The sequence below is a fragment of the Saccoglossus kowalevskii genome, chromosome 20 (assembly GCF_978046115.1).
Source record: "Saccoglossus kowalevskii chromosome 20, keSacKowa6.1, whole genome shotgun sequence".
Lineage (NCBI taxonomy): Eukaryota > Metazoa > Hemichordata > Enteropneusta > Harrimaniidae > Saccoglossus > Saccoglossus kowalevskii.
This window is the reverse complement of record NC_140660.1, coordinates 12,207,068-12,219,808: the sequence shown is the minus strand read 5'-3', so window position 1 is coordinate 12,219,808 and position 12,741 is coordinate 12,207,068. Positions and strand designations below refer to the sequence as shown.

The window sequence follows — 12,741 nt, the reverse complement described above, 5'->3', positions numbered from 1 at the left end:
AGATCAATAATACAAGCAGTTATTGTTATTATTAGTCATTGCATTGTTCATTAATACCAAACTTATCTATGTAAATTATTTTCACATGTAATTAACATTGAATGCATGTGTTTTATTGATTCATCTTACGTGTCATTACAATTAATACGGAGAAAGATAAGGAGAATTGATGGTAAACTAACACTGTCTATGAATTCTGAAATTATCACTGATTCACACTTAACCAGCAAATATTCGCTGCCATATGGAATTATGACGTCATTTTGTATTCTCCCAAAGGAAATTATTATTCATAGGAGAAAAACAGATGAGCATTTCTTTATTGGTCCCTGAAAAAAAACACGTCATTATGTTGGTAATAAATTGCGTGTTGTCACAGATCGACACATCGTTGTTATCTACTGAAGTTATCAACATCGGAAAGCAGTCATTGTCATCTCAGTGTTCATTTCAATCAGGTATTTGTGAATATGTTACTATTTTGTATATTTTTTCTGGTAGTTCAAATTGAGTAGATTGAGCAGATGTTCGGTAGTCGTTGCGACTTTGTGTGTTCATGGCATGCAGGACTGTATTATATTACATTATGTTAATGCGCCCTTCTGTTCGTACTATTCTTTCCAAGATTACAGTATATTACCTTTCTATAAATCTCTACAATCCAGTTACAGTGTGACAATTGAAAGTACATTTGACGGTTTTTATTCTAGCCAGGTAAATCTGCTTAATAGTCAAATAGAAAATACCTTACACTCCGTGGCCAGACGTTCCTGGGGCTGTGCATTTCATATGCACTCACATTAGCAATATTTTAGTACGCCCTTCACTTTCTCGTTTATGCAGTTTTCATATGATCTATACCATAATTTGGAGTATCATAGCTTTAAAATTGTATCTACTATTACAATCACTGTTGCTTACTACTTCAACGTTTAACACTTACGTATTAGAGTACGACATACATACATAGAATATGATAAAAATAATAAATATAATTGTATTTGAATGACAAATTAGAGACACTGTAATGTCACGATATTGCTAACGAGTCAATACGTAGAATCCAATTGTTGGGCATATGACCAGAGACAATCATTCTAAACACAGAGATATCGAGTGACAAAACTGATACGTAGCATTTGTCTAAAATTAAAATTGGAATCTAAAGAGTGAATTTACGTTCTGATTGTGCTATGTCAGACTGACTCACGTCACGTAGTCATTACTTGTTTGGCGAGAGATGCGTTAATATTCAAAACGAAACAAAAACGAATATTTCAGTTTACAACATCATTAACTTTAATTGACTTAATTCGATCAGTTGATACGCAGCTTAGTTTTTTATCTCTTGATACAAAAATGTATTAAGCATTGATTGCAGATCACCGGTGATGTTAGTGATTTTTATCTATTTAAGTATATTGGGTTAGACCTGCTAAATTACATGAACATAAATTGTCTGGCAAATAATCACCAATATTTGAAACACTCCAGACAATGTTTGTTGTAAGAAATGAGTAAGTTCAAGTGATATCTTACCATACTTGTAGAATAATTGACAAGACATGAGACAAAGACATTGTTCAACATTTTATGAAAAATTATATATATAATTATATATAATATCTATATACATGTGCTGTGCCACTATTTCCTATACTTCGCACTCCAGTTGTTGTACTTTTGTGATCACCCCTTGATATCAAGTAATGACATTTGTTTTACTTAAATGAATTTGAGTTGATGTAATAAATTATCTTAAATATGTACGTGTACATCTTGTACATGGGAAGCCAAGCAAGTAGGAAACGGAATATAGTTGCAAGTTGTGAAAGTTAGCATTTGCACCTGTTGATATGTTTACATTAAATTAATCTATGCAATAATCCTTCAGCAAGATTACCCATATCTGCTCTTATTAGTTTATGTATTTTTTTTCATACAAAATGATCAATTGTAGGAGTGGGGTCATCATAACAAGAGAATTCCATATAATCAAAAAAAACATCTAATGCTTAATTATTCCATCATCTGATTCAATTGGTCCTCATATGAAACACCTGTGATAACTTAGATAACAGTTCTGGTTATACATTTTCTGGAGTATATGTACATCAAACTTGTTCTTGCTATGTTAGTGTGTTATTGATGCTCATCGCTATCTACTAGCTTACGAATATGACAATCTCAACTGAATCGTTCATTAGCGTTCTTTAAAAGAGTATTTCAATATTTTGACAATACGTGTCAAACGCTATGCTCATTATAAATGTTGTTTCACCTGGTATTGATTTTGTTTTCTGTTACTACAATTGCCGTTTCCTCATCTGAGTTCTAAGCTCGGTTCAGCTCCTATATGATTGTAAATACATTGGTTAAATCGGTTAAAATAATTGTAATCTGGCAGTACTAAATGTAAGATAAGATAATTCTTAATTACAACCATATTCAAAGGAATTCAATTTAGGTGAATACAAATGTAATAATGCCATTACAATTTCAATCTTATTTTTTAATAATTGATATGTCCATAGTTTTGAGTTTGGATCATTATTGCTCAAGTTTCATTTCGTTTCATAGTATTTTTCAGTTTTCTATATATATTTTCAATTATATATGAGTTATATATATATATGAGTCAAAAACAATTAACAGTTGTTGAAGTCAGTTGCATAGCAACATAAATTACTCATACTTCTGGTACATGAGCATATTTTAATGTATACTCATAATCTACTGCTATGGATTGATATCACTTTATTCAATATTATTATTATTTTTCTCGATTTGTCTATGCAATATGAGTACATAATACAATTTTGAACTGCTAAGATATTTTTTCTGTCTGCCTGTAGAAACTTTCCTAAGATCATTGAGTTAAATATGATGTTGTGTTTGATAGTAATTATTTCAATGGCCAGCGTCACTTATGCTGTTCCACAGGAGGTAGGTTTTAATCATTAAACAATTATATAAATTACTTAAGATATTAGGCTTATCAGTATAATTATTGCACTTGATTTATCCAAATTATTATTCTGATGAACTATGTTGGAGCAGGTCAAGTTCTTCTCACACTAAAATTAAAATCTTTAAATACGGCAACAAGTAAATTTGATGTGTTGAATCTAAAATATGAAAAATGAAGATTTATTACCATTCAGTTTATTCTTATTTCAAAACTACAAGCATGCACATAGAAGATTTAACATGGCGAGTTTGAACACAGTGAATGGTTCCATACTATACCCATGTCCGTTGGACGTGTTCACTTTTTTTACGCTGTTTGATTTGAGTGCGAATCATGTGTATATATACCACGGACGTAAAACCTAGTCGTGTGTGAACTCTTCAACTATGACTTCGATTTATTTTAAAGTCGATGTTGTCTACAAAGATTATATTACATAAAGTCAATTAAAAGAGTACTAATTCAAATTGATCTAATTTCATACGTTCAAACCATCGCAATAACGTTTAACGTTAAAGCTTGATATTTTAAATCTGGAGTTTAATATTTAATCTTAAATGCCCAAATTCTTTTTTTCAAATTTAAAAGCTCATAATGGTTGGATTACATATGGCGGTTCATTTAATAATAAGCTTTTATATCTTGATTGTTTCATGCACATTTTACAATATTGTGGTATCAATCTGTGTAAAGTTTGCATGCTGTTAAAATGTACGTGACAGTAAATGTTTATTTTTGTTCAAACTAATTAATGTATATTTTGAAATTGATTTGAAATTTCATATTATTTGAATACTGAGATGTATTTGCCAAGCAAAACTGCAACGTTATTATCTGTAAACTGTCGTGTTCTGAGGTAACATTGTATATTTCATTTCGACTTTTTTATTTTAAAGTTGTTGTAGGCTTTATTTATTGATGTTTTGCTTTCATTGAGATGCAGTGATACATGTTCGATTTTGTTTATGAGTTTCATCATCTGAAGCATCACACACGCCACACAAATACACTGTCTATAAAGTATGTTCTGTATACATGTTGATATTTACTATTTTATTCTATTGTTTTTATGTTTTCTAGAAGTTGGTTAAAAAGCAAGTAGGTATGTATAGTTCTTAAATTATGAACGGTTATTAATTGTTAATATCTAGCAACAATATAAAAAAAACATTACAAGCTTTAGTAATCACCCACCTATGCTTGGTCATAGGTGACTTTTTTATTGTTATCAATTATCTCAATAAACTACATATATAATGACATGTAATGGCCCTTCAAATGGATCATGTCCTTATAAATGAATAGTGTCTGCAACTAGTTGTCAATCATTTAGAATATAGCAAATCGTAATCTGTTATTTATGGATGACCACAGAGGAGAATAGCACTTTTTACACATACATGTGCCACACTGACTATTAGTCACTTAACAGTTCTCTGTAATAATAGAAGTAGGAATCTGGAAATAACAATATATATAATCCATTCACTAATTAAAATGTATATGATTTTTGACAGATACTTGTGGGGAGAACTATAACATAAATGAAGGCCAGGAACAAACAATCACTAGTCCTCGTTATCCATCTAATTATGAAGATTATCTCGTCTGTCATTGGACCATCACAACCAATCCTGGAAATAGCCTCGTTGTGAATGTTGTAGATTTTCATACGCAAGAAATATATGATGTGTTACTAATCAATGATGGGACTAATAATATTGGAGCATGGTCTGGTGACTCTGGACCGCCAAACTTTACATCACTTAGCAACGAAGTATCTATAATATTCGAGACTGATTCTCTGGTAACTGAAAAGGGATTTAAGATAATTATCACAGGTAAGCTAAAGTAAAAGAGAAAATGATTTGTATATTCTTCGCATAAAAAGGTCAAATTTATCTTTATACAATGTTCGTATCATCTTAATTACAATCTGATGGTATTCTTGATTTGCATGTGCTTCATTTAGGATATGAAGTTTCTTGGATTTGGTGGCAATAAGCTAAACCACCGGGGGAAATATGTGAATAATTAATGATATTTCATATCAATAATGGATGACACAAAATATATGTTGACAATTATAACCTAGTCTGATATGAGTGATCCTCAGGTTATACTGGAAGTCACAGGATGACATCGTACTGGAAATCAGGGTTTATATTTAAGTCATATTTGTAGACACAGTCATAAACGCGTAGACAGGTTTCATATCATAAGATACAATAAGTAAAAAAGTTATAGTTTATAGTTATGTTGCTTACAATTTTTTTTTTGATGAGATAAAACATTCCCAGGCACGAATGACTTGATAACATTATTGAGAATGTGTTCATCCTATGGTGACGATAAACGAGGTGATACAGGAAGTTGCCTTTATTTGACGACAACGTTACGCACGTTTGAGAAGAATAACTACGACTCATTGCCATGTTTTTTTCTTCATCCACTCGGCTATAGCTTCTTATCCTTGAATCAGGGTTTGAAACCACTCCCATTATATTTTGAGTCTCGAATCCACTGCGATCTAGTGTTATAACAGTTCTAACTCGCAAACAGTTATACAGGAACATTTGGCAGCAAACAATATTTACTTATATTTACAAGTAGAGTCGCTCGGACTTATCAGAGCAGGCTTTCAGGTTTAGCGTAAACTTTCCCAATTCGACCAAATTCGCTGTCTTCAATTTGTCCTAGGCGATACTTTATCAGCATGCCTATTCTAATCATACGTAATCACGTAATATAGGAACTTTTAAATCAATTGTCCGTCTCAAAAACGGAAACACATAACGTAAGTGAATTATAGATACTATGGTGTGATGACATTTATGTCCCACTTTTGAAGTTGTTTTGTAAAATTTATATTTTTTGTAGAAATTCGTTTGGCAGGGAAAAGTTTGAAAATATTCGGGCAACATATGTTGAAAATATATAAATTGTATATAAGCATAACGTGAAGTAACCCCAGATGATAACTTAATACCATACAATTTTCTGATAGACAATTGTATCTGTCTACAAGCAATGTTGCTTTAAGGTTAACTATTTTATTTGCAAATACAATCATAAAAACAGTAGATTGGATCGTGTTCTTTTAAATGCTAAATTTCGATTTGGGATTTGTGATTTGAATACCAAGATACTAGCTTGTTTAGACATACATTTCCGAAATATATAAAAGAACAGATTTATTCAATTTACAAATTCTGAATGTTGTGTACACAAATCAGCTAATCTCAACGCCAACTGTTTCGATTAAAAATATGTGGGAATGCTGGAACATATATTCTTTGTCTTAATTTATACATTAAATACCCACCGAGACCCCAAATCAAGTACACTTTATAGCTCTCTTGGGTATAGTTTCCTTCACGTTATTTTGACTACAATTAAGTAGTAAAGGAAAATAAAACGGTGTCTAAAATATCGATTCAGTAAATAAATAACGTAAAACAAACAATGAACAATGGCATGTGTATGTGTATGTAGCGTAATGTGCATTCTGTGCCACTATTATTGTATTTATAATATGCACTGTCGTTTGTAGGTCGTCGGGCAGATTTTACATGGCAGTTCTCGAGTTGCATAGCCCCTTCGTACTTATTGTATTTTTCCGGCACATCGCTTGTAATTGATTATGTAATGACTCTATTCTGACAACTGTTCAGCAGTAAGAGTACTATCACAAAACTCAAATTTTCCAAACCCTATTAAACTAACATTTCTTGGGATATTCGCTCTTATGTATTAACAGAGAATTTAATATTTCAAGTTAGTCAAGTTCACAACAAGTGGTCTCTAACAACTTGTACTTTAATGTTAAATTCGAATAGTAGGCTAAACGAAAGTACAAACAATTTTGGATTTGTGATTTTAAATAACAACATACTAGCTTGTTTAAACATACCTGCAATTTGTGAAGATGTTTGTTAGAAGACAGACTATGACATATACGGTCATATCATGATTTTTGAAGATTAACTAGGAAAACTGTATTTCGGGATTGACAACAACATTTTGTATTGACTGATATATTACAGGTAAAGGTGAACCATGAAATTACCGAATTGTGAATACGATGTTTATATTCATTTACCATTATATATATTATTTACTATATAGTGTCAGGCGGAAGTGGTTCAGGAGACCCTCACATGATAACATTTGACGGTCGTCGATACAGTTTCCAAGGTCAATGCTGGTATACATTCTTCAAAGACTGCAGTGTACACCCCGATTTTGAAGTTATTACTAAGTTTGCACCAAGAGATGATATTAAGGACAAAACAAGAACGGTTTCTTTCAAAGTTACTGTCGGAGACCAATATGCACTCGTTAATGGTCATGATGTTGTTAAAGTAAGTTATATCATATAATTAATCATTCAATGAGTCTGCTAAATCGAACTATTTAAATTTAATAGTGCTCAGAATAATATATTGTTATATATTTCAGGGAAGCAAAAGTAATGGACACGTGTACTCCTCTGTCATACATGTGGTGAAAAATAATGACGTGATAACACTGACGTTCACCTCCAAGGTTACAACATTCACTCTTGAATGGACACCAAGAAAGCATCTGCTGAAAGCATGATTCTCTGGCACTGATTACAATGGCAAGCTCTGTGGTTTGCTGGGTAACGCTGATGGTGATACACGTAATGATCTCCAGACGCCCAAAGGTATTGAAGTAAAGGACGTTACTGCATTTGGCGAAAGCTGGAAGTTGAACGGAGAAGTGTAAGTTTGCTATTTCTTGTTTTAAAAGTAGTTGTACCGTCATTTATTTAGATCACTGAATCTCAAGGACATTATTATTAGTAGTAGTATTATGATTATTATTATTATTAGAACGAACACAAAACAAACGTCTCTTGTGATCAAACTCGTTTTTAGGATCAGGAGTATTTTTTTGACACAAATAATAAAATAACTAAACAAATTCTACTTATTGACTACATAAACATTAATACGGGTGGTATATTACCCAGTTGATGACGGCCAGGAAAATACAAACATTTTGTTTTCATAATGGTATAATAATATCATGATAGCATATAGCTCACTTGTATTCAAATGTTTACGTAGGCCTTTGATAGAGAAGCAATGAGACAATGAGACATATGTCGTCTGCATAAATTAAATTATTAACAATTTTGGTGTCAAACTGACAACCACATGAAAACATGTTTGAGGGAATATCCCAATGCACAAGTTCATTGAACAACGTTTCAAAGATTTACTCTATCGAAAGCCTTGGAAGCATCGAGGAAGCACATGTTATAATGAGAACAAGAATACACAAATCAGTTGCTCCAAAACTGATATTATTGAGAGATAATTGTCCTGGCTGGTGACATCACCATAATTGCTCTTAATTATTGGCATTAAAAGCTGTTAGCTACGGACAGCAATATTTGTTGATGGGCTGATAAGTCATAAATTACCGTAGATATATGGCTATTTGTTACTGACTTTTGACACTACAGTTGATATAATTGAAAATCATGTTTGATCATTATTAATTGTATCAATAATTGAAAAAGCTGCCATTGCTGAATTTTTCATATGATATATTGCTAAAATTACAGTTGAACGCGAGCCTTGTTTGTTTGTTTGTTTGATAGAACTTTTGTTCAGATTCAAATTTGTTGGAAATTAATTTTGAACAATTCTACATTTGAAAACGACCAAACACACACAAAAAAATTCAATTTAATTTGCAACATGTATAAAAATGACATTTTTTTACATTACAGGTGTGAATAACAGTCTTCTAATAACAGATGCTCGACACAGGCAACGCATGTAATTTTAATTTTAAATTTATTTGCTGTCGTATTGTTGGCTATTCATGAGTACTATATTAAAAGGGTGGTGGAAAAAAAGGGTTATATAGAAGCAAGCTTCAATTTAATGTTCAGCATAATATAATTGAGAAATAAATGGTGAAAGATTGGAACTCTGAGTAACTTTTTTTTCTAAGTATGAGAACGGACTTGATATATGATGCAAACAAACATGTATACGTAGCATTGGCCTAAGATCTATTACGATATAATTGATACTGGTATATTTTCTTTTGCAATATCATTTCAGTGTTCACTGAGATTCAGTACAATTTTTAGCTAAGTTGGATGAAAATGTGGGAGTGGCGTACAAAGACGAAACGTCATTTATGGTAGTTCCTGTATCGCTTGCCTCTGAAATTAAATGGCAGTTTATTATACGCACTGTGTTACTTTTACCGGGGTGATTGTGACGTTCATGGCAACCTACTTGCTTCTATTTTCATTCTTGCAAACCATATGGGTAGTTAAAGTTACATTATAGACGACTGTGGTGGCGCTGTTCATATTTGATTTGATGACGTTATAAAGAAATTTGATAACGTTACAATTGGGTTCGTGCGTAAATTAGCATAACTGATGACGTCACAATGGGACCCGTGCATACATTAGCAAAATGACCGTGAAGGGGTAATTTGAATGAGGATGATGTGAATGAATTTTCTAAAATAAAAAAAAACATTTGTACAAGGGAACATGCGATCGTCGTGAATAAATTTTCATAAATTACCACAATTCCTTTTTTTAAATTAGACGAGCATTGACGCAACGAAGGATTTTCTCAATGTATGTAAAGAGCGTTCACGCACACACACACACACACACCCACCCCCATACACACATTCACGCTGCTTACGCAAATAAATACACGGCATTTTTTCGAACGCCACGAAATAAACGGTTAGCGTGTACATGTATAGCTTGATTAAATACGAGTATGTAAACGATTCGATTAAAAAAACATAAAAAAGAGGGGAGTCAATAATAATCAGTGATAAATAAAAAAAATAATTAATTCTATATATAAATATTTTGTTGTTTTTTATAATTCTTACTTCCTTCCAATGAGTCTGTACACTATTTTATATCCCATCACTCTAATCAGAATCGCTCATTTGTTGTAGAAGAAAAAAAAGGGAGAGACAGTAATCTTAAAAACCGATAGTTATATAAAGAATGTATGAGTTATATGATGGAAATTAAAAGTATGAGTCATCTGGTGAAAATGCGGTCACTGAGTTCACAGGGAAACGTAATGATTTTCGTTTTCCCCGGCGTAGAAAAGATTCAACAGCCGTAGACCAAGCTTGACCTTTCGTGAAGGAATCATCTCATCGACATCTGCACAACGAATAATGCAGGTCGTATTGGCCACATCATTGCTTTAAATCAAAGTATTCGATGATTGTAGATTCACCTACGAGAATTCTCTTAAATTCCATGTGATGACTACCGTATGAGTCAAAACATTTTTCGTGGTAAGGGTATTTTAGAAAGAAAGTGGCCCAATGCGTTCCACGCGCGAATATCATCGACGTTTGATACGAGCGATGCATGCTACTCCAACACACTCTCTGTGAATGCCAGTCCGAACTAAATCTCAAGATTAAATGTAAGCGCATAAGATTATTTGTAACTCGTTCATTATAAGTGTTCCCACGTGAAATATACCTCCCTCGAAGATGATAAACAACAGATGTTGGGGTATTTGTATATTTATGTTATCTGAAATATGAACGCCCGCAAAAAGATATAGAATATGATTTCATGTTGAAAGCATTACCAATAATATCTCGTTTATGACGATTAAATGTATGCTGTTCCTTTCGTGGCAGTGTGAATAACTACAGAGTTGAAATTCACGGATAACAGGACTCAACATTCTGTTGACCCTGGCGCTATCAGTCAATTCATTGACTGGACTTATTTTTCTCGTTTAGCCTTTGCTAAAATACCACCGTCATTTTCCATGTAATAACAAGTCATGGGTCGCAGTGGAGGAAATTGATCCCCTGAATAAATGAAATAAAACACGTATGAACATTATCGAAATGTTCGATCTGTCTTTCTTTTTTTAGTTTTACAATGAGAACGAGGTTTGCGAAGAATCAGGTTCAATAACGCCAGATCGTCTGCCAAAATATTCTCGTAAATAAAATGACGCATTCTCCGTGCAAAAAGCTACAAATAAACTCGAAATTTACTATATGGGGGATAAACACTGGGTTAACTTAATTCAGTCAACATTAGTCTGACCCTGGTTAATTTCCATCACCAATTCACTTGTCTGAAAGGGCACACCCCGAGTGTATAACAGTCCACAGTGACCATCAAAGTGCTACCACTGTCTTACTCATTACAGTAGCGTTATGAAATGGTCTTACTATACATCCATGGTTTGATATGAAGAGAGTGAACTTTATACCAGTTAATTTGGATTAGCATTTACTTCTAATCACTTTTAATGACAGTGACGTCTTGTGTGGTTACATAGTATCTCACATAAGCGCTAATGGTTCCTGACACTACTCCCTAACGGGACCTGACACAATTCCGACATTCTGATCATTTCTCTATCTTCGGTGATTCAGTTTAACGATCGAACACAATGCATCAACCAATAGTTTATTTTTGAAGGTTTATTTTACAACGACTCAAAAAACGACCAAATAATCGCCAAAATTGAGGGTTTAATATCATTCGTCATTTTTTAAAACATGATTTCGAATATCCACTATTTCGAAATTCTAGAAAGGCAAGAACAAATGTTACATTTGAGTGGTAATATGACAAGAGACTGACCGCACTTGAATGTGCAAGTGGAGATCGCCTATGTTGTTTCGTTTTTGTCGTTGATCATGGAAATTCGAATCTGGTGATGAGGTTAGTTGAGTGATTTTTTTTCAAGGCTGTGAAGGATGTCAGCATAATTTGTTAATTTCGTTGTGCTATCTTTATTTATCTATATTGATGATTAATTTTTAATAAAAAGTGTGTTTTTTTAATTGCGTGTTATTCCTTTGATATTATACATATCCGTACTCCAGCTGTACCTCTCACATATTTATTGCTTTCGTGATGATATTATCAATATTTGACTTTCATAAATATTTTTGTCGTGTTTTATAAAAAGTTATTTGACATAACGACACTACAGTATACCTTTTTCAGACTCATTCATTTTGTGAAGATATTATAAATTATTTTAGTGAAATCTTTATTGCAAGCAAAGAGGTTATCTCAGCCAAGAAGCTGCTTGTTTAATGGTGGAATGAACTAGGGAAACTTGTCAATGCTACGAGATATGCAGATAATGCACTTTATTTTTGGTTGTCATGCATTGAGTCAGAAAAATTCCTCATCACCTAAATAGTTAATAACGTGTTTAACACATCCACATACTGTTATTATGATTCGACTATGTGCATTTGCGAACGCACGCCCTCTATGGCTATACATACAATTGCCTACATCGTTATTGTTTGCTGATGAACAAAATCAGAGTGCAACCTTAAGGTCACATAAGAGATAGGCGTGTGTACATACAAACTCCTAAAGCGGCATAAATTGCATAAAGTTTAAACAAAATACCGGGTAATATAAAACTATGGATTCGCTCTGAAATGCCCATATACTTATAATCGCCATAATTATTGTTTATTGAATCGCGATTATTAGTCAAACATATTACTGTGGTACTAACAGACCATGTCTACGTTAGGTTGTTTCATATTTAAATAAACAGAATAAACAAAAATGCCAAATTTAAGTAAATACGTACTTTTTTATTCACTTATTTTTTATTTGTATTCAACATGGATTCAACAGTTTTCCAATGTTGCACGCCATCTGCAGTTTGATGTAATATTGCAATTTAACTATAATTTCTTGAATTAGTATTGTTTTGTTTTTT

The 12,741-nt window shown here is 32.6% G+C and overlaps 1 protein-coding gene across 1 annotated transcript; it reads left to right on the top strand.

The window, feature by feature from the left end:
* Nucleotides 1-385: 385 nt before the first annotated feature.
* On the top strand, nucleotides 386-8,941 carry LOC102806506 (uncharacterized). Its single transcript, XM_085494199.1, has 7 exons — nucleotides 386-458; nucleotides 2,856-2,946; nucleotides 4,052-4,073; nucleotides 4,489-4,812; nucleotides 7,100-7,335; nucleotides 7,433-7,719; nucleotides 8,739-8,941. Exons 2-6 carry the CDS (start codon nucleotides 2,884-2,886, stop codon nucleotides 7,571-7,573), a joined length of 786 nt encoding a protein of 261 aa, XP_085350325.1. The 5' UTR covers nucleotides 386-458; nucleotides 2,856-2,883; the 3' UTR covers nucleotides 7,574-7,719; nucleotides 8,739-8,941.
* Nucleotides 8,942-12,741: the final 3,800 nt, after the last annotated feature.

Excerpts from the sequence above, each read along its gene's own strand:
- LOC102806506 (XM_085494199.1), top strand. The coding sequence starts at position 2,884 with ATGATGTTGTGTTTGATAGTAATTATTTCAATGGCCAGCGTCACTTAT. Across the intron at positions 4,813-7,099 it reads ATTTAAGATAATTATCACAG|TGTCAGGCGGAAGTGGTTCA; the intron begins GTAAGCTAAAGT and ends TTTACTATATAG. Across the intron at positions 7,336-7,432 it reads ATGGTCATGATGTTGTTAAA|GGAAGCAAAAGTAATGGACA; the intron begins GTAAGTTATATC and ends TATATATTTCAG.